This window comes from Drosophila guanche, unplaced genomic scaffold, assembly GCF_900245975.1.
Source record: "Drosophila guanche unplaced genomic scaffold, DGUA_6, whole genome shotgun sequence".
In the NCBI taxonomy this organism is placed as follows: Eukaryota; Metazoa; Arthropoda; class Insecta; order Diptera; family Drosophilidae; genus Drosophila; species Drosophila guanche.
Window position 1 is genome coordinate 16,641,423 of NW_022995743.1, and position 23,759 is coordinate 16,665,181.

At 43.2% G+C, this 23,759-nt stretch overlaps 2 protein-coding genes across 5 annotated transcripts in view; both read right to left on the reverse strand.

Annotated features, from left to right (window-relative positions):
- LOC117578896 (neogenin) overlaps positions 1–23,759 on the reverse strand; it is a 37,679-nt gene that overhangs the window by 10,339 nt on the left and 3,581 nt on the right. The gene's annotated exons all lie outside the window — the stretch shown is intronic.
- On the reverse strand, positions 9,628–10,254 carry LOC117592188. Its single transcript, XM_034285789.1, is given in 2 exon segments — positions 9,628–10,176; positions 10,234–10,254. Coding segments are annotated over 2 exon segments (570 nt in total).

Here is a 23,759-nt window from a genome sequence, read left to right on the forward strand (position 1 = left end):
CAATTCAAGAGACTGACCCGCATTTGCAGCTTCATTTTTTAGTTTCGGGGTTGGTTTTTTTTTTACATATTCCATAATTATTCTAAAGAGAGAGAGTGAAAAATTTCTGGCCATTAAGACTGGCATTTGGCTCTAAATCAAATGGAGACATCTCTTGCAGCCATTTCAATTTCAAATTTTATGGCCCGGCCTCGGCAAAGAGCCAGCAGGGAGCTGGATCCAATTAAAAACTTTATTGCTCGAATTGATTTTTATTGTGCACTTCTTTGGCATCTGCCCGCGAGCAGTAGAGTGAGAGATACGAACGAGGGAGTGGGTGTGGGGCGAGAGGCAGAGATAGATCCGATTTCGAAAGTCCAAAAGGGAAAAGAGCCAGAGCGTCGAGAGGAGATAGTGCATACAATGAGGTTATCTGTACTCCCAAACAGCACAGAAATGTTGTCAATTGATTTTATTTCTCTCTTTCTTTATCCACTTTTGGGTCTTCTCTTTCTTCTCTGATTATCTATCGAATGGTTTTAATTATGACACCCGCTCACGCGCTGCAATATGATTGACTCCAATAAATAAAACCAATAATTAATTAATAATTATTAAAAACTGTTCAAAATGGAATTGTATTCAAGTGGTAATTGTGCATGGAAATTTAATCAGCTTTTCGCTTTATGAAAGCAGCCACAATTATAGCTGTCATTTCATCCATCCTTTCTGATTCATCCCTCTCATATATCAAAATTTAATTTGAGGGCTATTATTCGTTAATGGAGGGATTTCTCAATTATGGGAACAATGCTAATGGTAATGAACAAATGACAAATCGAATTTGCAAAATTGTTATTACCTTTTCTGGTTCTAATAATGATCCGATCTTGATGCTGATCTTAGCTGTTACCAACATCTGCACGAATATAATATACCCCATCAGAGGGAACGACCGCTCTCTTGGCCTACAGGTTGTCCGTCTGCAGGGAAACATTTTAACACTGTGTTGCTGTACATTCTGCATTCTACCCCCATGTATTTTTGTCCAAACTGTCGTTCGCTTTCCTTTCTTTTGTTTCCTGCGGCTGTACGTGCAGCAAAAACAACATCAACGTTGGCAAAAAAGTTGCACAAAAGTAAAATAAAAATATAAAAAACCCTTTTTGCATTATGCACGTCTCTGCCAACACCCCCACCTTCCCCCATCCAATGCAGCGGCTGAATGTTAAGCCTGAAAACACTTTTTGTTCAACAAAAACCACTCGGGGGGAACATGAAAAATTTAAAGTAAACGTATTTAAAGAGCAAAAGAAAAGAAGACTTGAACGAATATTTATATGAATTAAGTTAATTATTAAACTGTTTGTGTGTGTTTTTGGGCTTCAATTGAGTTTGCCATTTGGCTTAATTACTCCCGAATGGGCTCGTTCATTGAATCAAATTAAACAATTATAATTTAGTCAGATTTGAGCGTTCGCTTTTCCTAGAAATTCCAACTTTTAAATGGAAGAAAAAATCAGCGGATGGGGCCAGACGCAGCGAAAGAAATGGCTTAATTGAGTTTAATTGTTGCAACAACGGACCTACAACCAGATATCGGTCGAGTCACGCAACATCCATTTACATAAGATTAACAAATTCAAAAATTTAAACAACAAAAATGTAAGCCATGGAAAGATGCTGGAGTTGGGGCATACAAAAAAGAAAAGAGTGTAGGAGATACTTGTAGAGATATGTTTGTGCGAGTAGATACATGAATATTTATGATATTCCAATGAATTTGCATATTTTACGATTTTTAAGGCAGCCAAGAAGGAGGAGGAGGAGCACCAATGGCGACGGTTTGGTGTCTAGTATGCAAATGTTGTGTCTCTGCTGTTGTGCTGCTGCTGCTACATGCAACAAGGAGTCGATAAAAAATTAGCAGTTGGCCAGAGTAAAAAGAGACATTGTAAACATTGCGCACATCTCGTAAATTGTCTTTGCAACTGGATCAACTTGCTCCACCCGAAAAGCCTGGGAGGGAAAGCCTGTACGCATACTTCCATGCCATAATTTACCAGTGAAAGAGCTAATTGCACTCACCTTTCGATGCGATGCCGGGAAAGCCAATCAAATTACCATATGGCCAAAAAAAACACACAGAAAACTCCCTAAATGGAGGGAGGCCAGCAGCAGCACGCAAAAGACGCGCACAATTAGGCAGAAATTTCCAATTTCCACGTTTCCTTTGAAACCAGCCTGCTAGTCAGCCAGAAAATATCTTAAACGAGAGGAAAAGCCACAGAAATTTCGCATATCATTGGGCCACGATCGAAGGAGAGGAGCGCAGCGGAGTTTGAGTAGGAGTAGCAGTTGGCCATTAGAGGCAGCTAATGCTAGCACCTTTTAAGGTTAAATTGGGCAAGCGGCCAGGCCAGAAGAGCCTCCTCCTCCTGCACTCTCCGGCCGACTTTCGACTGCCTAGTGCTTATCGCCTGACTAAATTTATGCACAGCAAGCAGACTAAGGGTTAAATGTGCCAATAAGCCAAATGCAAGTAGCAGCGAAGGAGACGGAAAGAGAGGCGTCTAGACCGGGAAACACCCTGCACTGTTTGCACGGCTTTCACTGCTTGTTTCAAGGCTTATGCAGTTCTTATACTCTGAAATGGGTTACTTACAGTCATGGAAAAAATAATAGAAACGGTATGCGCTATACAAATTCTTAGAGCAAACGAAAATACTGTGCTTCATTTCAGCATAACGGTGCATTATGTTGGATTCGCTTTGGCGTATCATTCGCAGTATTTTGAGATTAACTTCAAACTGTAATCCGGTCAACTTTGATTTACATAGGAGGATAGATAAATAAATAAACAGATCACTCTGCCATGGTATAACCCTTGGCAGCCATGAATCCAGGGTATATATATTTAAGCGAAAATCGCCATGGAAAAATCTAAAGACTTTGCAGCATTTTGTGGCAGCATTTGCATTTGCATTTCGGCGAGGAGACTTTAGCGACTATCAAAATGTTGCATCGCGCGCTCACGCCACCGCGATGCGGTGCTGGGGCCCCAGAGGAGCCGAATGGCTGCTGCGGTCCCCCATCCACTCGCCATCGATTGGCTTGCCAATGTTGATTTTCCGTTTGGTTAGCCACCACCAAAAGCTCACTGCTACTCCTCCCTGGTCACCCTTTGCGTGGCTGTGCAACCAAAGGAAATACCCACAAAATAAGAAGGGAAAACGCAAATGTATGCAAAGAGAAAAGAAAAATAAATAAAATTTTGCAACGCGAACGGAAACTGCATCGAAAACGACTCCAGCAGCGTGACCTCTTTTTTCCCTTTTCGCCCGCAATTGCAATTCCACCCCCCACACCACACTCCCACTCCCACTCCCATTCTCTTGTGCGTGCGAATTCGCAGTCGCGTTCGACCTCAGTCCCAGTCCCCCATACAAAACCTCTTCGTTGCTGGCGGAATATCCGCAAAGGCAAACTCTGAAGATAAAAGAAGGAAGCGAAAATCGAATGAATATTTAATTGGAGACTGACTTACGACTTACGGGATATAGAAAAGCTCTAAACAGCAGAGAGAGTGCAACTCAAACACTAGAAATCGTTGAAGTAAATATACACATTGCTTTGTTCACTCATTTATATATATCCTGCTCACGCTGGAGTTTCTGAATGCCTCGATATCCCCAGTTATCCCAGAGGCATTCCCGAACTGAAATGTTCGCAGAAACTCAAAGATTTACACACACATTTGTGTACACATATTTTCCCTTGAATACAAATAATTGTGTAATCAAATATTTACGATTTGAAAACTCCATCATAATGCAATGCTCAGCTACGAAATTCGAGCCAATTTAATTTACCTGCCCCTCAATGCTTATCCATTATACGATTTTGGCCTGTCATTCAGCGTTTCCCCCTTGTCGATCGATTGTCACTTTCGTTGCCTTGATTAACACCTTGTGCGACGCGACACTTTTTCTTTTGCCGCTAACGAAGCCGCAAAATGGCCAGACGAGTCGAGAGCGGATGCAGAGAGCAGAGAGAAAGAGGGAGACGAAACTGCTGCCCTGGGCGTGAAAATCTTTTATGTTGAGTGGCGGGAGGTGCAGACATGCAGGGGACTGGATGGATACGGATTTAAATTCAAAAAGCACCAGAATAAAGCCAAAGCCGCAATCTCGCCAATCCCTCGTCCTGGAAACGCACACACAAACACACACACACAAACACACACACACACACACGCGCGCGGACAGAGATAGAGATAGGACAGAATGCTGCACAAATATAATTATAAACGTCTGCCTGGCCATTAGGTGCCAGAAGCCCCAGACCATGACCACTCTCTGCTCCACCCACAGCTTCCTGGAAGTGGCTGCGAGCCCACACCACACCACCGCACTCCACCGCCTGGGTGCTGGCTATATATAGCCTCTCTCTGCTCTGCCTATCTGTCTGGCATTTTCATGGAAATTGTCGCATTCAAGTGAAAACATCAATGGGCATTGAGGCAGCGGATGGCGGCTGGAACTTGGGGCGGGAGTGAGCTTTGATTTTGATTCTATTTTTTCTCCACTTTATAGCATTTCGATTGGCATTTGGCTCCACCCAAAAGGCAATCACTTTGATGACTTTTCTGCCCTTTGCACCCCACCTAGCACTCCACTTCTGTGGCTACATTTCAATTATGCTAATTACGAGCAGCCATCAAAACACCTAATGGCCATGGGCGAGGATTTATGCATGTCCTACTCGTCCTGCCCCCTAAAAACCCACCAGGATAACTCCATTTGCTTGCCATTACACGTTCCACAAGCTGCCACCTTTACACTGACACTTCTGAGTGCTTGTTTGTCCGTCTATCTGCCTGTCTGTTTTCTTTGTTTTGTCATTGAAGTATTGCGGTTCGGCTGTTAATTTATGGGTTCTGGTTGGAAGCCCACCTCCCAATCCCAATCCCAATCCCAATCCCAGGAAAGTACATACTTATTCTCTTCCCCCATTCTGAGAGGTTGTAAAGATGTCCAAACAAAAGGTTCCTTTTCTTGGAGTTTTTGCTTGTGAAATTTCAGGCAAAAAACGATGCGCAAAAAGCAGTCACTACGGAGTACAATACTACTGATGTCCTGCCCTTCCATTGTCCTGACAATGAAGTGCTCAAATTACAGGAGGATACCAGATACAGTGCACCAGTATGTCCCAGTGTGCCATGAAGCTGTCTACACCAAACCGATAATCATCTAAGGAAACAAAAAAAATGTATTATGCAGAAACGAGAGTGAGATTTCTTTTCCCTTTTTTTTAGAGAATAGTTTGCCGCAAAATGTCATAGAGTATAGGATATGTAGATGTCTTGTCTAGATATAACGACAATAAAATAAATCATTTCTTATTGTTCCTGGCTGCCAGAAGATGATGCTTCAAGGCCTCCGTCGGGGATAAAGACTCTGTTTGTTCTGCATACAAAATGAGTGTGAAGTCAACTCTGTGCAGACAAAACGTAGCAAGATGTTCGCTTTCCAGACTAAAGCTGCAGTCTTTTCAGTCGCCTCTGTCCATAATAATGGTTAAACCATGTAATAAACGCAGACTTTTGTGCTGCAGTTTTTTGGGTAAGCAAAATCTCAAGGAGTCAACTAACAAAAGCCGCAGCAGAGTGGCTTAGAAGTGAGCTCCTTAGAGGCCATGGATACGCGCTCCTCAACTTAATTAAAGTTTTATCAAGGCACGCAGACATCTGGCTCCAAGAAAGCGAAAAAGTGAGTGAAGGTTTTTCCCGGAATGCAGCTGCCTTGCCTGTTGCCTGAACAAACTTCATCTTTTATTCAATTTGCAGCCGCTGTTGTTATTCTTTGCGTAACTGCGTAACTAACTTAGCGTCTGTCCCAAGTATGAATTCCCATCCTCAGGAGTCCCTGGAAGTGCATTTCTCTGCTGTAATTACAAATGCAGCCCATGGTGGACCCGTTCTACGCTCATTTATGTATGTATCATCTCTATTAGCATCGTTATTCATCATCATTCAACACAAGTTATGTCATTCTGCTCCACTCCGTTTATCGGGGCTTCGTCTTCGATTTCAATCAATGTGCAGCAGCTTATTGAACAGCAATAGCTCCTATTATTTTGCCTTCTCTTTATCTTTGCCAGCCACCTTTTCTCTTTTTCCTTTCTATCGAGTCCTGGCTTTTGTTTTCTACTCGTATGTATGTATGTATTTTTTTTCACTGGAAAACCATTGAATAAAGAGCTTTTAAGCCTTCACCAGTTTATGACGCGTCGGTTTCAATGAGTTCGTGCCTCAATAGAAGCAGCTTTTGCTGCCACTGTCACTGCCACTGCCACTGTCTCCTACTGATGATGATGATGATGCTGCAGCTGCTGTTGAGTGCAGATTAAATGGAAAATTGCTTGGAAAATACAAGAAAGGATCAAGTTTGCTCGACTCGCAGATTACACAAGCGATGCCATTGGAGAAGAGAAGAAAAATTCAATCAATGAATAATGAGGGGCCTTGATTAGGCCTTAAACCTTCGTTTATGCGAAATTCCGGGAAACAGGACTCCAGGAAAATGATGGTACATTTACCTGGAAATAAAATAAACATAAACAAGGCATGAGTGAAAGGTAAAAACTAAGAATTTACTTAACTAGGCGTACAAAATATCAACTAAATTTGCCCTGGATGAGTATAAATCACTTCTGAAAGAAACTTCTGAGTACCGTACCGAGTGCACCCACAGATGTATTCAAGAAGTTAACCCTCACCACATAAGGTATGTACTAATGGTATGTAACCTCGATTGGTTTCCGTTTAAAAATGAGTGCATAACATAACCTCAATTACTCCCTTACCCCAATCACTGAAGAACATTCATTTTGTTACATGGAAATCGATAAAGAGTGTTCGATTACATGCCTGATAAGATATGATTTTGGTTGATACATGTTTGGGTGTTTGTACGAAGCTATAGCCAAAGCCACACACATGTACATATGTATATGAACAAATGTATGTACATCTGTATGCATTAACCATTTGGGGCGGTACAAAAGCTGCAACTGTCGACGATGATGATGATAACTGGTATCAAACTGTGTCAAAGCGCAGCTGCCAATGAAAAAGGAAAATTATAAATCAATTTTCAGGCCTTCGAGGCGCTCTCTGATCACGATAAGCGGCGATAAGATTGCCGGGGCAGGCAAAAGAGTTGACCAGTCAGGCAGGGCTTTAGCATAATTACACGGACACACGGATCGGAGGGGAAGGGAAAATGAAATCATGGAAAGGGCAATTTAAGCGGCTTACCATAGACTACATGGAGAGAGAGACCCTGTAGTTTGCCGCCGACGACTATGCGTGTGTATGCCTGTGTCTGTGTGCGTTCCTACGTGATGTTTTAATTAAATCGACAAAGCCACAGACGACGACTGTCCGGCCAAAGTGTCGCCAGGCAGCACAGGCCCCCCAACTATCGGTTAGGTTAACTTGCCTCGGGGCACGCGCTATACTCTACAGTTGAGCCTGCCTAAACAAAATCAACCGGGGAGGAGCATAACTACTTATAAACCAGCGTGCTCAAGAATTTTTGTATTAGAGGTAGCTGGAGGTTAGACTGTACATAAATGTCCAGCTAGGTACATACACAATTCTGCATCAAGTTGATGTTCCTTGGCAACAGGTCGGGGCATAAAACAGTTTGATTGCTGGACAAACTGAGCGCAAATTGAATTTTATTCGCCATAGTATATTGTACACACATACATTTGTGCATATATCTAACCCAAAAGACCATTCAATTTAACGAAGACAAACGAGTAGTTTGCATGACCAGAACACGACGAAGGCACAACGAAATGGGGCATCCGTTATCCTGGGAGTGGTACCGCAACCGCAACTGAAGCCCCACGTTCCGTATTTAATTGCGGCAATCAAATGGGGTTTTCGGGGCGTGGCCACCTGGGAAATTTTCGCGCTGCCTCGCCATACATACATCATTTCATTTGGCCTTTAATTTGACACATGATGTGGCAGAGGCAATTCCTTGCACCCCTCCCCTTCCCCTCGCAGTCCATATTCATTTTCTTATTTGCAAAATGGCCGACAACGTCGCCGCTTCTAACTGTTGTCTAACAAAATGGCCGCACGGTCGCTTCCGCCTCGCCATCCTGCTCACACTCCACCCACAAAGTTCATTGGTATCTGAGCGGCATTTTTCACTTGTCCTGGCAAATGACTTTGGCCACATGCTGGGACTCCTTAACAGCTCCCGACCGACTGGGAGAAGTCACTAAGCTGGGGCTAAGTTGGTCGCTTTTCCGCTGCCAGCGTTGCCTTTGCTTTGTCCTTTGGCATCCTGCGACGACAACGGGCTCCCTGCTTGTTGCTCTGCAAAAATTTTGCATTATGAAATTGTAAATGTACCCACCAAGCACCCACTAACCCAGCACCCTGCCAGCCACCAGCCAGGCCAGAGGGAGAACAAGAAATGTATGTACACTGTGCAGCCGGGTAGGGCATTATCTCCACATATGTTGAGTAGTTTTGTGTAGTCTCGTTTTTTACTGTTCCCAAAGATATCGTCCCAAAGTCTTGCACATTGTAGATGACTTGCGCTCTTCAAAATTCGCACTACTTGTTGGCTAGTGTTATTACGCATCACTCCTGCAGGATAGCACTGTCCAAGCGGTGGAAAGGAAAAACGTTTTAGAAAAATCGCTTTGCAGTTGGGAAAGGAAACAGCAAACTTTTCACCCCCTTTCAACGAATTTTCTCAATTTTTTGCTTTCTGCTTGTTTATCTGTGTATGTGTGCATGTGTGTGGAATAAGGTATTAAAATCAATTCTTTTGTTCAATGGTTTTGCGCATTATGTATCGAAGGAACTTCGAACGGAACTGCGATCTGTTCGGAGTAGTTGGAGTAGAAGTACTCCAAAATTGGCAGGTTATATTACCCCAGTCTCATGAAGATATGTTTATTGTTTTTGTGTACCCCGTTGTTTAATGACTGAAACTATCTAACACGATATCGGATGATATGTAAACTTTTGAATCGAAACAGACCGGTCAAGCGCATTATAATAATCGTTAATAGTCGCCTCCGATACTAGTCACTAGGCCAATGTGGAGTGGCCACAGAGAGGAGCTTTATCGAGACAATGTGAACAATATTCTATCCAGACCACCAATGGCCCTTTTTTAATGGCCTATTTTAAAGGCCAATTATATTTAAATAAGGCTTAATCGGTTACTTCTTTCCGAATGCACTCAACTGTCACTAATAATTCCCAAAAATGTATTTATTTCCCCAGCTTAAACTGTCTATCCAATGCGAAATGGGACCTGACCTTTGGCAAGGGTGGCCCTCCAATGGATATGTTTGTTGGCCTTTCGGTCTCAAACCCCCTAAATGTGAGGATTTTATGGATTCTATTGAGTTTGTTACTGATCTTAATGAGATTTTATTATATTTTTAGAAGGGAAAGGTGCAATGCAACCCTCAAACCTCAGACTCAATCACTGAACCAACACAATATATTCCACCCCCAAATATGCGCGAGGGTGGGTGCAGCATCCAGCTGTGATGGAAAAAACAAGAGAGAGCCGAGAGTTTCATGGTTGGAAAAGTAAAGTTCTAGCCCAACTTCAGACTGGAACTATCATCTACATTGATATCCACGTAGGAGTAAATTGTCCCTCTCCACACATCCTCTGTTAATATTTTGATCATGAACATGTAGCTTCCTATGGGCATGGGAACTTTGGAGAACATTTGTTCATTCAAAACGAAATTCTTCAGAATTATATCGTGCTACAAGGTGCAAAAGGAGGAGAGTCAATCGCATATGTATGATGGGAGATGTGTACTCACATTGACGGGGCAAGTGTGATTCAAATTAATGTAGGGCAAGAAGGAAGCGTAGAAGTAGTAGAAGACGGTCAACGGATTCGGGTGCTTCATGTGGTGGCAAAGGTCCACGGTGACGTTAAACAGGAACGGATGGTAGCCGGATAGTTTCTTCCAAACACTGAAGTTTATTTTTACCTTCCGAACTGGTAGTTTGAGAAGTTTAATGTGGATATTGGCTCCGATAATGCCACGTCCCAGCACATTCAGGCGACAGACAGGCGCCTCAGCATACAGATTATCAAAGACTTCGCATTTTATGTTTGTATGTCGTGTCTTGAGGGGACATCAAGGAACATCGAGGAACGACATAACAGCACATGCAAGGAGCACCGAAACCACTGACAACTTCATGGGAGAAGTGTTATTCCCAAAATGAATTACTATTCTCCGATCGCAGTTAGGACTTCATTTTCTGGTAATAATATCATTAGCACCGAATAATTAAGTTTTGAAAAAAAGAAATCATAAATCGATCAGTTATTTGAATTTATTTTCTACACTTTTCAGACTACATTTGTGTGCAGTTTACCCCATTTTAAAGGGATGATTCGCATACGATTATTTGTGTTGTTTCTTTTCTTTTTATACACACAGCAAAGCTTATGCCACGCTGCGCTTTGACAACACAATAATCCACAGACTGTAAAAATATGGATTTCATTTAATTTTCCATATTTTATGGGCCCTCCAAAAGGGAAATGAGAAATAGTTCTCCACAGTGCTAATGGCCAGTTGTTAAACTTTCAAATTGATCTATGAATTTCACAGTCGAATGCCATGCCATGCCCCATGCCTCTCCCTTGCTTCAGTTTCCACCATGCCAAGTTCGTTTGTAGTTTCGCTTTTGAGAATGGAATGGAAAGGAACGGAACGTTCCCTCGAGCCGTGTGGAAAAACGCAGTGTCAAAGAGCGCTGGAGAATTTATATTTATGATTTATCGAAAGCATATGATGTGTACGCGTTACCTTCTCTACAGGAAGTTCCCCCTCGAATTCCACTCAAATGGGGATTTTTTTCCAATTATTATTAGCATTTTACTATCGCTGGAGCATGTTTTGAATAGTTCTTTAGCGTTTGTGTTCATCTTGTGTTCATAAAGAGATCAGATGCCATCCCCCGCTTGCAACAGATGAGAACGAATCAGAGAACGAACCCTGACAGATGTTCCCGAGAACAGCTGTCCGTAGTCCTGTGGGATGTGCCTGCAGTCAGGTTTAATTTATTGCCATTTGTGACTGCTGTCAGATTCAAGGATTCGAGTTGGAAACTCGGGAAACGTTAACTTTAATAATATTTGTTATAATTAAACAGATATTAGGTGGGAGACCAAGTCGGAAGTTCAACAGCTGTGCCTTAGGTGTCTCAAGAGCACAGCGCACAGCGCAAAGTGCAGAGAGAGTGAGAGCGAACTCTGAAAATAAAAGCAAATTGAAAATTAATGTCTGCCCGCCTGACACTCCGACGCTGACTTATGTGTGGGTTAAGTGCTGCTGACAGATTTTGACACATTAAGCCAATGACAGAAAGGGACAGGGCACACATCCATTATGCATTTAGAAAGAAGCAGAAATTGAAAACATTCGCTGTTCAATAATTACACTATCCAACACACAATAGGCGCGTTCATTAAGCGCTCTCTAAGTTATTATTTATACGTATCTAGCATATTATGGATATATTTTAAACGAGATATAATTATTATTAACAAATTATTTTAGAACCCCAAAGAAAAATATTTCGATTTTGTTGCATGGTGTGTGTTGGTGACTTTTGTTGCTCTCCAAGTAAAGAGAGAGAGAGAATAGCTGTACTTTAATTAACATGTGCTGTTTCTTATTGCATTTGTTGTTCTTGTTGTTGCTGTTCTTTCAGCCACTGTTCACAATCGACAAACAGAAAGAGAGCTCGGGAGTTGGGCAGAGTAACAGCTGCTGTGGCCTGCCAACTTTTCCCAAACAATATATTCCTTGTTTTTGTTTGTGTATGTCTGTTGCTGCCTTTGGTGGTTGCCTAACAAATTAATTTCATATTATGTTGGCTGCTTCCTCCACCTCCTCCACACCTATTATCACTCTCCGCGTCCCTTGTATGATGTAGTCCTGCATTACAGTTAATTTGGCTCCGGTTACATGTGAGAGTGTACGCATATGTCCGTCAGTCAGACCTCCTCCCAACATCGCTTTGGCAACAAATTTCCAATTGAAATTAATGTTTTATGGTTTCAACAGAGACCGACCACACACACACACAAACAGACAGACCGACTGTCGTACCATAGCCAGCGATAGTTAGATACGTACACAGATAGTCGAGGAAAGAGCTGGTTAGATGGAGAGAAGGAGAACGGAGAACGGACCTTGAACACCAGCTGTAGGAAACGTTTTGTGCCTTCTTCTAATGCCAATTTGCTATTGAGTTTCCTGAAAGTGACAAAAGAAAATACCAATCCTCCTCTTTCGTTCTCTCTGTATCTCCTTCTCTGGCTCTTTGTCTCGCCTTTGGCCATGGCAAATTGGACATTCTTCTTCAAATTTCCTGTTTATGCTCCATAAAATCCATTGATGCGTTTAATATTGGCAACTTGGCCGTTCTGTCGGTCGCTCACTCCGTCCCTCTGTCTGTCTGTCTGTTGGTCTGCCTCTTTGATGGGGCGCTGCGCAAAGGAAGTAGCCAAGGAAGGAACAACGTTCCATGTACGTGGTCTGGGATTCAAATTGATTGTTGGGGTATGCACAGAGTAGAGGAAACGTCTGGCATGTGGATGGCTTCTCTTCTCCAGCAGTTTTTTCTCCTCATCAGATTTTCCCCTGCTTGAGTCATCGTCAATGGCACACAGCTGTTGAATAATCGTATTTGTTCTTCCTCAAAATCTTTTGACATCCAAGGAGGGCAAAGCAAAGTAAGTATCTTTAGAGCACTCATGACACCAGCAGTATAATGTTTTATGTTGAATGCTGCTCCTTAATTCCCTTTAACACCCACTATCTACCGCTGCTTCCGAGTATTTATTTTGACCAGACTTTGCCACAGAAACGGCAGCTCCAAGTGTAAATCTTGGAATTTTTCTATCCACAATCCACTAATTTGATGCACTTTTTTCTTTTAAATTATGCAATCAAAGTCATACTCTTTGCAGTTCAAGGAAAGAGAGAGGGAGATTTGCAAATGCAACATCATAATTATTTATTTTTAATTTGTTTCGCATATCAGTTCAAGTGGGCTCCGGCCTGCTCCGGGTCTGTGATTATGCAACTTGTTTCTGTGTGGCAGACACCTGGAAAATATTGCAGCAGCAGTAGTGACATCCCACGCATGCTGCATGCCGCAGGCCCCCGGCCGACTGGCGCCTGCCCACCACATTTGATGCTGGATGGTGGCGGGTAAGGGGCTGTTAATTGAATTTTTCGCCTAACTATGTGAATAAACTTTGTGAATATAAAATAATAACGAGAAGGAACGTGTGAGACGATTCTTACGTGTCACAACTTTTATACCCGGCACTCAGTACTACATCTGCACCTTAGCGGTTATTTGTCAAATTGTAAATTTTTTCTTCATCTGTCATCTGCATCAACAACACTACTCACGCCAACACGCTCCTTTAGCTCACCACCCTCCCCTAGAGCCACACACTGCAGAGTCAGGGCAGAGACGCGGCAGAGGCAGAGACGTGTCTGCGCGAATCAGAGTGCGAATGGGAGAATGTGCAAAAAACAAATACAGGCTGCGGGACGGGGAGGGTTTAGCGACTGGAAATTATTTTCTTCATTGTGGTGGCTCTAGCTCTTATAGTCTCTGAGAACTAGCCGACAAAGAAGACGGACGATCGGACGGACGGACAGACGGACGGACAGACATGGCTCTATCGACTCGGCTTTTAATGCTGATCAAGAATATATATACTTTATGGGGTCGGAAACGTTTCCTTCTGTGCGTTACATACAACGCACTAAAACAATATACCCTATTTTCTCTTCGAGTACCGGGTATAACAACAGATATCACGGCAGACATTCCCAAAACTGTGCTGGCAATCAGGTTCGGTTCTCTTTCGATTTGATCTGATCTGAAATTTATGTCAATTTCCGAAAGTGTTAATTGCTTTTGACGTGGATTTATTTTCGGCATTACTTGTGATCTGCTCTGTGGATAATGGACAGCCGTCTATCGCTGCCACAAGTGCATACTTAGTGGGGCACAACGGGGCTAAAACACAGACATACCACATAACACAGTACATTTTTACATTTGTGGGGAAAAACACTCTAAAAAGCTTAGCTAACTGTAAATGCACATTTCCATTTGCATTTTTAGAAGGGGATGCATAGATGGGATGACCCACAGGACCCCTGGGCTTGTTTGCTGAACAGAATTACATTCGTCTGATTTATGCTGGAATGAATATTCAAACTATTTATTATGACATTAAGTGGATGGAAATAGAAAATAGAATTCGAAATGGTAATAAAAATTAAAATGGGGAAAGTTTTCCCCAATTCATGATTTCGTTGAAAATAATTTCAAATGATTTTGATAGCATTTTAATGCGTTTTTTTTATATTCCAGTCTTACAAATGGCTAAAGGGGAGACGAAAACAATTAGAAAGAAAAAAATGTGATTGCCAAAGATAATAGGAAGAAACATTTCTGTAATGTGATGCAGTGTAGTATAAAATTATGATATTCTAATTGGGCTGACAATTAAAAAATAATCCTTTAATATCCATAAATTCCCACTAGAGCCACTGAATGTTTTTCATTTAAGTTAACTCACTTTTTCACATAATCAAATCCCACTTTGAGGCAACTTTTCATTCACTCACCTGCAAATGGGAGAAGAGAAAAATCGAATTAAATAATATCAAAAGTCATTCGGTTTTTTTCCACCAAAAACTTAATAAGTTTTAAGGATGAGGACCATAATATTCACAACAGACAAAGAAAAACTTGATTTTATGGCCATTCTTTTTCAGCTGGAACACCCACACACTTCTGTTGGGTGTGCCAAGGTGGAGTAAGAGGGCCAAAGGGGGAAAATTCTGATAAGACTGAGCCCCAAATTTGTGCACTTCGCTTGGCAACAAATTATGAAAATGAAAAATGCCATCAGAGCAGCGTAAATCATCTGATTTTGACACGCATTATTATTTATCGCCTGGGTCGCTCTCGAAAACAAAAATGGGGGGAAAACAGACATAACTTTCTACTGTCAAGAGCATATCAGGTGGCAATAAAGGGCTAGATACTTACGGAAGAAAGATTATGGGGACAGTTAAGCCTGATAAATGAATAAACCCTGGAAAAGAGTATTGGAATATTTCCCCTAAGCTCTCACAACTTAGAAAATATTCAAAAATAATTTAGATCGTAAAGAACAAAAGTTGTAGCACTTTTCATCTTTTTTTCATATTTAATATTATAATTGTTATTTTAATTTAGTGAGTATATTACAGCTATAAGAAAATTGCAACTGCCAGGGTATCCTCGTCGCTAAATAATAGTACAATAAGTACGGGAGAGAGAAAGGGAAAGCCTTAATGTTCTGTGGCGCACCGTATGGCAGATATGTATGTTTCAAGCACTCATCGTTCTCCCATTATGAATCATCCAAAGTGTAGAAATGCCATCATAGAAGTAGAAGTTGGAGCTGGAGCAGGAGCCAGAACCACAGCAGGAACAGGAACAGGAGCTGGGAAAAAAACTCTGAAAGCATTTTCCATGCCATCTGACTTTTGCCCCGAGTTCCCTTTCTCTGAGTTTTATGGCATTCTATTTTAGCTCTAGTACTCCCTACAGATCACCCATCCCGCAACCAAACCCATACTCCCAGAAAGCCCTCGACGTCTCGACGTTTGGCCCCGTCAAAACAACATTTCTGTGTTGGGCAAACCGCAAAGAGTCAAACAACCAGCGACAACGACAAACAGCCACTATGTATATCTATGGATATACATATATGTATATATATATATATATGTGTGTATATACATATAATAAAGTGAAGCTGTTGAAAGCCGCGTTAGATGGGGGAGGATGAGGATGAGAACGAGAATGAAAGAGAGGGTGCTGTGCTCTGCGGTGCGGCAGCAGGGGAGGCTGATGAGGAAAATTCTCTGTGTGGCAAGCGTCTGTTGCCAAATCGAAAAAATATTGTGCGTCCAGGGGGCAGGGAGTTGGAATAATGGACTGGGCCAACACAACAGTCAGCTGAGCGAGCGAAAAGCCAGCCGTTTGAAGGGTGGATGGCAGGGGGGAGGACGACAAAATCGATAAATGCTTCGAATGTATGAATTATGTGTCTGTGTCTCTGTTCCTCCCTTCCGCATCCCTGCCTGCCTGCTGCCATGGATGTGTATCTTTGAGATTCAACTTCGACTGTTTGCCTACCGCCTACCGCCTGCTGACTGCTGCCTGCAACGGGTTAAGTTCAAGTGGCAGCTCATTGCACTCCCAGCACGAGATAGTGAGAGGAGCATTTTCGCATTTAATTTTGCACAGCAGTCCGGGGCGTTCGGGCGCCCACACGCAGTCCGCTTGGATTAATCCGTTGTCCAGAGTGACTGTGGCACTGCCCACACAGCCTTGGACAGGCGTGGACCACCACTGGCCGCATTAGATACCAAGAGCCCAGAGACGGCGACCAGACCAGACATCCCCCACTAAAGTGCTGGAATGTTTTTGGCAAAACAACTCATATGCAAATATGTTACGAGCAACTCGTCTATCCGTCACCGCAGGGCAGAAAAAGGGGGGAAATAGCGAGGTCTCTCTAGGAGAGTGAGCGTTTGGAAGGTAGTAAATCAATGAATGAATGTTGTTGGACTATTCTGTGCCACAGACACTGTGCCCTCTGTCTCTGCGTGTTTCCCATTTTGTCATCAAAATACCCAAAACAACATTTGCGGGGCATCCCCCATGTGTTGTACAAGTATTTACCACAAACCCCAATCTCAGTTGTGGGAATTCACCCGACATACACGCACACAGAACAAACGCAATATTTTTGCGAACTTTCAAAAGGGGAATATACCAATTTAGTCTGCGGGTTAGCTAGAATTCAGCCATAAAATGTTCTAAAGGAGTTTTTTAAATGAAATATTTCCATAAATAATCCCTGTACGCACAAGAAAAGACAATTTGATTCATTAAATTAAATCATTTTAAACTATTTGGGATTTTTTTGAACATTCCAAACATCTCTTTTCTTTGTCAGCGTTAAATTTGGAATTCAATACCATTCGCCCACGAAATTATTATTCCGAATATTTGAATTAAAATTGAATTGTCAAAGGAAAATGCGAATCTTTGGGGGCATTTATCTCGTTTACGGAGCCGCAGGGTGAGGAATACAGACAGAGAGAGAGAACTGTTGGACCTATAACCTCCCCCCAGAGAGCTGCCACAGAAAACTAAGCAACAAGAGGCAACTTTCATAAATAGAAAGTGCTTTTTGGATTCATTGCATATCCCAATTGGTGGACGGACAAGCGGAGATATGCCTGAAATACACAGTACTTACTCATATTGGGGAGAAGCAATAAATTCGTTATGCACACACAGATGCACGCACACACACACACACACACACACATATGTACACCCATATATTCATACATATTTATGACAGCACGCACAGAGCTCAAACTGCAGGTCGAGCCCCAAGCTGGATTCCAAAATTGACCCCCGAAAAAGTTATCTATAGATCGTCGACGTCTGTTGTTTTCCCCCTCTACTCCCATTGTCTCCCTCTTTCCTTCTCTGTTGATAAATGAAAATTGAGTGCAACGTAAAAGCGACGTTCGATCCGATCCGATTCGATTCGATCCGTTTCGAAGTTTGAGTTGGTGATAAGGCAATCAATAAAGCAAACAACTCGAGTAGGTTTATTGAACCACTGCCCTGCTCCCGCTCCTACCACCTCATCATGGGGCAAGCCCCCCCCCCCCCCCCCCACCGTTTGATCGAAATGCAATTAAGTGCATTTTTTTTCATTTATTTATTTTTTTGGTGGAGTCCGCTTAGATTTTTGTTTATTTCTTACTTAATGGTGATTTATGTTGCAGCGCGGCACAGTCAGGCTTTTGGTAAATTGCCAGTCGAATGATTGGAATAAGTTTACTTATGAATCAGTTACAATCATATTTTGGATATGATAATGCGGTAAATATTTGCAAGCGACTAACGGAGAACCGTTTGAATCAGAGACCCAAAGAGAGAGGGGTGGGCGGCCACAAAAACATAAAGTTACCGGAGAGCAGGAGAATTGAGTGGATGGATATATGTATGTATATATGTATATGTATACGTATGTGTATGTATGCATACCTGCACACACACGCGCGCACACATCAGATTGGGTGTCAAGTTAAATATTTGTAAGAAAATATTTACACAAGACTAATGCCTCAAAGGGCGAGAGCGAGAGAGCGAGAAAGTAGGGACAGATGGGAGACGAGATTTCAAAGCGAATACTTGTGCGTGTAAACAAATGACAAATGTATGACGATAATGATGTTAACGATGATGATAGTTGATGGCTGTCCCTGAACTTGTTTTCCTCTTCTACTATAACTGATTAAAATTGAAATTCATTCGACATACGAACGACCCAACGATTCTGATCTCTATAAATGATTTGATTGACATCAATAATTGCGTGTGTACATACTCGTGCATGCGCACACTTACATACATACTTACAGACATTTCCATGTACATATCCCATAGATATATTCTACGGCTACCGTAGGGCTAGCGGGTGAGGGGGAGCTGAGTCTATAGCGGGCAGAGGGTGGACAACGACATTGCTTGCATAAAAAATAAACAGAGCTTTCCTGATTGACGTTGAACCGTCCCTATACGAAGCATAATTAAATGCATTTGCTTCGTCCCAAAATACCCTGTAGTCTAAAGGAATGGTAAAAAATATTTCATCCATTCGAAGGAACATTTATGAAGTTCGAATGTATTCTACACAAAATTCTCACAATTCTCTTCAACACAGTTTTAAGTGATTTAGAACAAGACTTTCGCTCTCCTTTCGGGGTTTTACATCAACTATATTTTTCTCATGGCTGGGTACTCCACAATTCGTTTCAACTTTTTTTATTGGTTTCGTTTTTTCCGCCTCTCTGCTATTCTCTTTCCAGATCTCGTCTCCATCAATCACGTTTTGGCAGGTCCACATGCTTTCTTTCAGTCTCACTCTTCCTCTCTCTCTTGCACTCTATCCCTATTGCTGTCTACGTGACTTCCGTCTTCTAGCTTGCCCATCAGCTTCGACATTCACTCACCATCTCTCCACTCTTCTCTCTGTGGGGGACAATGGTTCAACTCTTCCTTTCAGTCTGCCTCCCCACTGTTGTCATGTCAAACACTTTCTGCAAAAGTTCAAGTGGTAGAGGGTTTGCTCCCTCCACGGTGTGCCTCTCTTCGGGCAATTTCACGCTTGTCAGGATACTCAAAAACACCAACAACAACCTCTACCAAAAGAAGAAAAGCGTCGTCTCCCAGTCGTTATGTTCTTACCACTATCTTTACTTAACTTTTACCGCTGCTATCGGCGACAGACGACGTGCGAAATTTATGAACATCAGCAGCAGCAGCAGAAAGGTTCATTTCGTTGAGAGTGAAATTTAACTTAGAGGACGGACGCACAACACATTGCAGCCAAACAGAACATCCCCAGTCTTCCCTCCCTGTCATCCATCATATCGGACATAACAGCACAATTGGATGAATGTGTCGGAGTGCCCGACAGTTTTCCCTAGTTATTTTTCTAATTGTAAAATGATCTAACCGCCCACATACTCCCTCGAAACTATCATCATCAACATCATTGTCATAAGAGTTTTCCTCCCTCTCTATGTCCCCACCACTCTCACAGCTGACATAATTTTATGCTCGACATTCAATTAAGAGAGCAGGTTCCGCCCACCCTCGTCTCCACCACCGTAGTAAATCGCTCACTTGTTCCCTGTCTGTATCTCTCTCTCTCTCTTTCTCGGTGTTTCTGTCCTCCGCTTACTCTGGCAAATGCAAATTGTGAGCAGGCAGACAACAGCAATTTGTGTCATTGCCAGCAGGCAGAAGTGGGAGCTCAGAGAGAGGCAGAGGCTCTGTGCATTGTGATGTACTGTGCAAAAGAGAGATGAAGAGGAAGAGAGATGTCGATTTTACCACATAATTACAAGATTTGCATATTTGTCTCTCAGAGTACTTGGATAGCACCAAGCTCTGGGGCTGCATTGTCTGACGATGGAGAGAAACAAAGAAAGGCAGACAGGCAACGCACGTCAACAATGACAACTCGACTCAAGGATAAAACTAGACCTGAATATGGAAAACCCCTGAAAGCACTAAAGCAGCATCCAACCAACTGTAGTCCTAAACCATGACTTCCTGTTCCCGAGGTGGACGTAGGAGCCTTTCTTCAGAGTCATGTGTTTGGCCACTTTCAAGCTGAATCTGCAAAGCGTCGGATGATTTGGTTGCCCCATAAAGTTGCGAGCCTAATGGCTGGTCGCATTTTAAGATACTTTATGGCAAATGTCATTTGGCTCCTCACCCCAGATTCCCCCCACAAGACAGACAGCTCAATTTGAAGACGCCACCCAGCTGTGGGTGCTTCGGTTGCCCCGACGGATAATTGCCATTAATCAGGCAACTCCACACATGGACACGGCGCGTCATAAGCCGCCACATCTTATCCAGCCATTGCCATTGCTATTGCAATAATTTCCCGAAACACAACTGCGAACAGCAGCAAATGTTTGCCGCGCTTTGAGGAATGCGGGATGGGGTATGGGGCTGGGCAGAGGGCCTGCCTGCACAAGTCTATGATATATGCAGCACTTAGTACCTACTTAGGTTGCGCGGACGCGGACAACAGTTGAGATAAGATCTGCTGCTGCTGCTGGAATACAGAGAAGAGCTGCCAGAGCCGTTTGCGGTCGGGTCGGTCTGGGCCATGGCTTAAAGCTTGCATGGTGGGGCAGGAGCTACAGCTCAATGAAGAAAAATTAAACATTTTCACAACCCCACTTCTGAGTTTCACACTTTTCTTAGAAAACTTATAAATTCCCTTTTAAGATTCTTACAATTTAAATGCTAAAGTCATTAGGTAAAGAGCATCCCCGAAATACTGAGAAACTGGGAAGTTCTCATATGGGGAACTGGTTCCTATATTTGCAGCAGCATTACGCCTCAGCGATCCCACTGTGCAGTAACCACAACCACAGACTGCAACCACACGACAAACCGACTACTGTGGCTGCAGCCGCCTTGCTTCGCGTCTCGGCTCGTAAGTGGTAAAAAGTACGTGCATTTTGTAGATAATAATAAAATAATAACAACGGACGGGCTGCTTGCTCATTCAGCTGGAGCCAAGACTCTTGGCGCTTGGATCAGATCGAATCCGATCGAATTGGATCGCATCGAGAGACGGAACGAAACGAAACGAAACGGAACAGAATGGATCGGAACAAAACGAAACTCGCGTCTGCAACTCTGTCTCTGCGTTTGCCCCTCGTGACCGTCGCGTCGTTAGTCTTGTGGCCTGTTGTAACAAATTACTTTTGGCTGGGCCCCCGATCACCTCTGCCCCTGCCACTACTATTCAGCGATCTTGCAGACATTGTCGTCGCCATCAGGCAGTGGCTGGTCTGGTCGAAGCTTGGCTCGTTTTTCATGTTCTATTTTTTCTGTGGCAATTGCAGGCTGAGGCTAGATTAGCTCCGAAGATATGTAAGTGGATGAGGGGAGGGGAAGGGGACGGGCGGTCGCTTTTCCGTCGCCAATCAAACGATCGATCTACTTTAAGGCAGTCATGGCCGCAGTTTATCTCGGGCACACTGCCCAGCATTTTGTTGACCGATAAGCCCCAACATAATGGAAGGGGACCGCGGGCAATGGCACGTTGGGGACTTGAGTTTGGATGGGGAGTCCAGTGTCCAGTGGAGTTGGGAACTGCTTCTATTAGTACACAGGCCTGGCCAAAGCCAAGACCAACTTCATTTGCTTGCTAACCAAAGTTAAACGAGCGACATTTTTTCAATTAATGTAGCCCATGGGCACACGGGGTAACATGAAACCCGAAGAGCAACTTAGCTGCGAAAACAGCTGCGAGAATAACTAAACGAAAGAGTTAAAGATAGTTATAGTGGAAGTTTCGACTAGCTGGTATCCCTTAACCAGTTAAGAATTCAATCGAAACTGATAAGTAAACATAAACCCATCATACCCCAAGTACCTCTAGTACCAGGTAGTACAATAATGCAAAAACTTTTGTTTACTTTGTTGCCTTGTTGTCTCTTGTCTCGCGCCTTGAGAGGAGGCGCTGAGGAGCACCCGGGACCCGACGTTGGCTTATCGCTTGCTCCACTGGGCTCAAAATAATTATGAAGCTCGTTTTCCTGGGGAATTTTCGTTGCTTGTTTTGTAATTGAGTTCTTTTTTCCAGCAAAGGCGTGGCACTGGTGGCACAGCTAAGATCTTCATGCATAGAGCCTCCTGGCTGGCACTTTAACTAAATGACTGCATTTAAAAAACTGTTGCCGACTTCCGTTTCACTCTCTCTCTCTGTCTCTCCCCTATGTGCTTGCCTCTCTCGCTGTTTGGCACTCTCATTGCCCACTCCCTGACAGTGCGAGAGGTGATTAAGTGCGATTCGAGGCGTGGAGGCAGATAATTTCTGATATTTTATAGCTCCAGTCTGACGACAGAGGAGCTGGAAGAGCCGGAGCTACGGCTGTGGGTCCGGCCCCGGCCCCTAAGAGGTGTGATATTTACGAACTGGAGTGGGAACAGGAGGACAGGGAAGGAAACATTGCATTGGCATGTTTTAACGGAACTTTGAGCCACTAAAGCACTATCCAATAACAGAAGAGCTACAACGGGTAAATAAAGTACAGATAGCGAGAGGTAGAGTCGGTTTGGAACTGGGACTACTTCATTGAAATGGTGCATGGGGGTTAACAACGTCCAGAGTCCTTCGTTTCGCCTGTTAAACCTCAAGTAGATCACACCCACGCATATACACACACACCCACACACACGCATGCACTACGCCCCCACAAAAGAGTAGAATGCAAGTTTAAACGTATTTCTGGATATTTCCAGAACTTCCAGACTTCCTTCTTTTCTGCAATTCCTTGAGAACAAGGACCCGGTCTCAGCTCTGCTTTGGCTTTTGCAAGGTGTATTAATGTTGGGTGAGGCATTCCTAAGGATCACAAGACGCCCCTCTCTCTAAAACTACAGCTTGAGTATTTCCTCTGACTGGCTCTCTTCCTCCTTTGCTTTAGTAAGATCACCTGGCTCTCTTTTGGCCTTTTCGCTTTTCGCTCTCCTTGAAGTTTGTTGAACTTTGAGGCTTTTTGGGCTTGCAGCCTCAGTTTTGGCCTGCTTGCTGTTGTTTTTTTCTTGCGGCAGTGGCAGTTGTGGCGGGTTCAAGTGAATTATTCATGTTGTCATGTCGAATTGGCAGAAGGAAGAGGCTTCGAACGAAATTCGAAATTGCATGCTGCCAGCACCGCAGCAGCAGCAGTCAGCAGGCAGCATCACCAGCAACGCACGCATCCAAAAGAGGTGGGAGAGAGATGACACTCGAAGGGGTGGGGTGAGAGCTTGCGGGAGTTTTTACTGTTCTTCTGATGTTCTCTTTTCTTTTATTTTGTTGGTTCCTGCATTTCCCATACCACTGCTCCGCAAATTCCCGCAACATGACTTGCCCAAAAATACAAACATGGTTCTCTCAGTTTCTGTTTCTGTGGCTGGTTCTTTGCAAAATAAATTAAAATAAAACAGAATTGATTGCAATTAAAACCAAACAGAACACACACCAACAGTACAGATG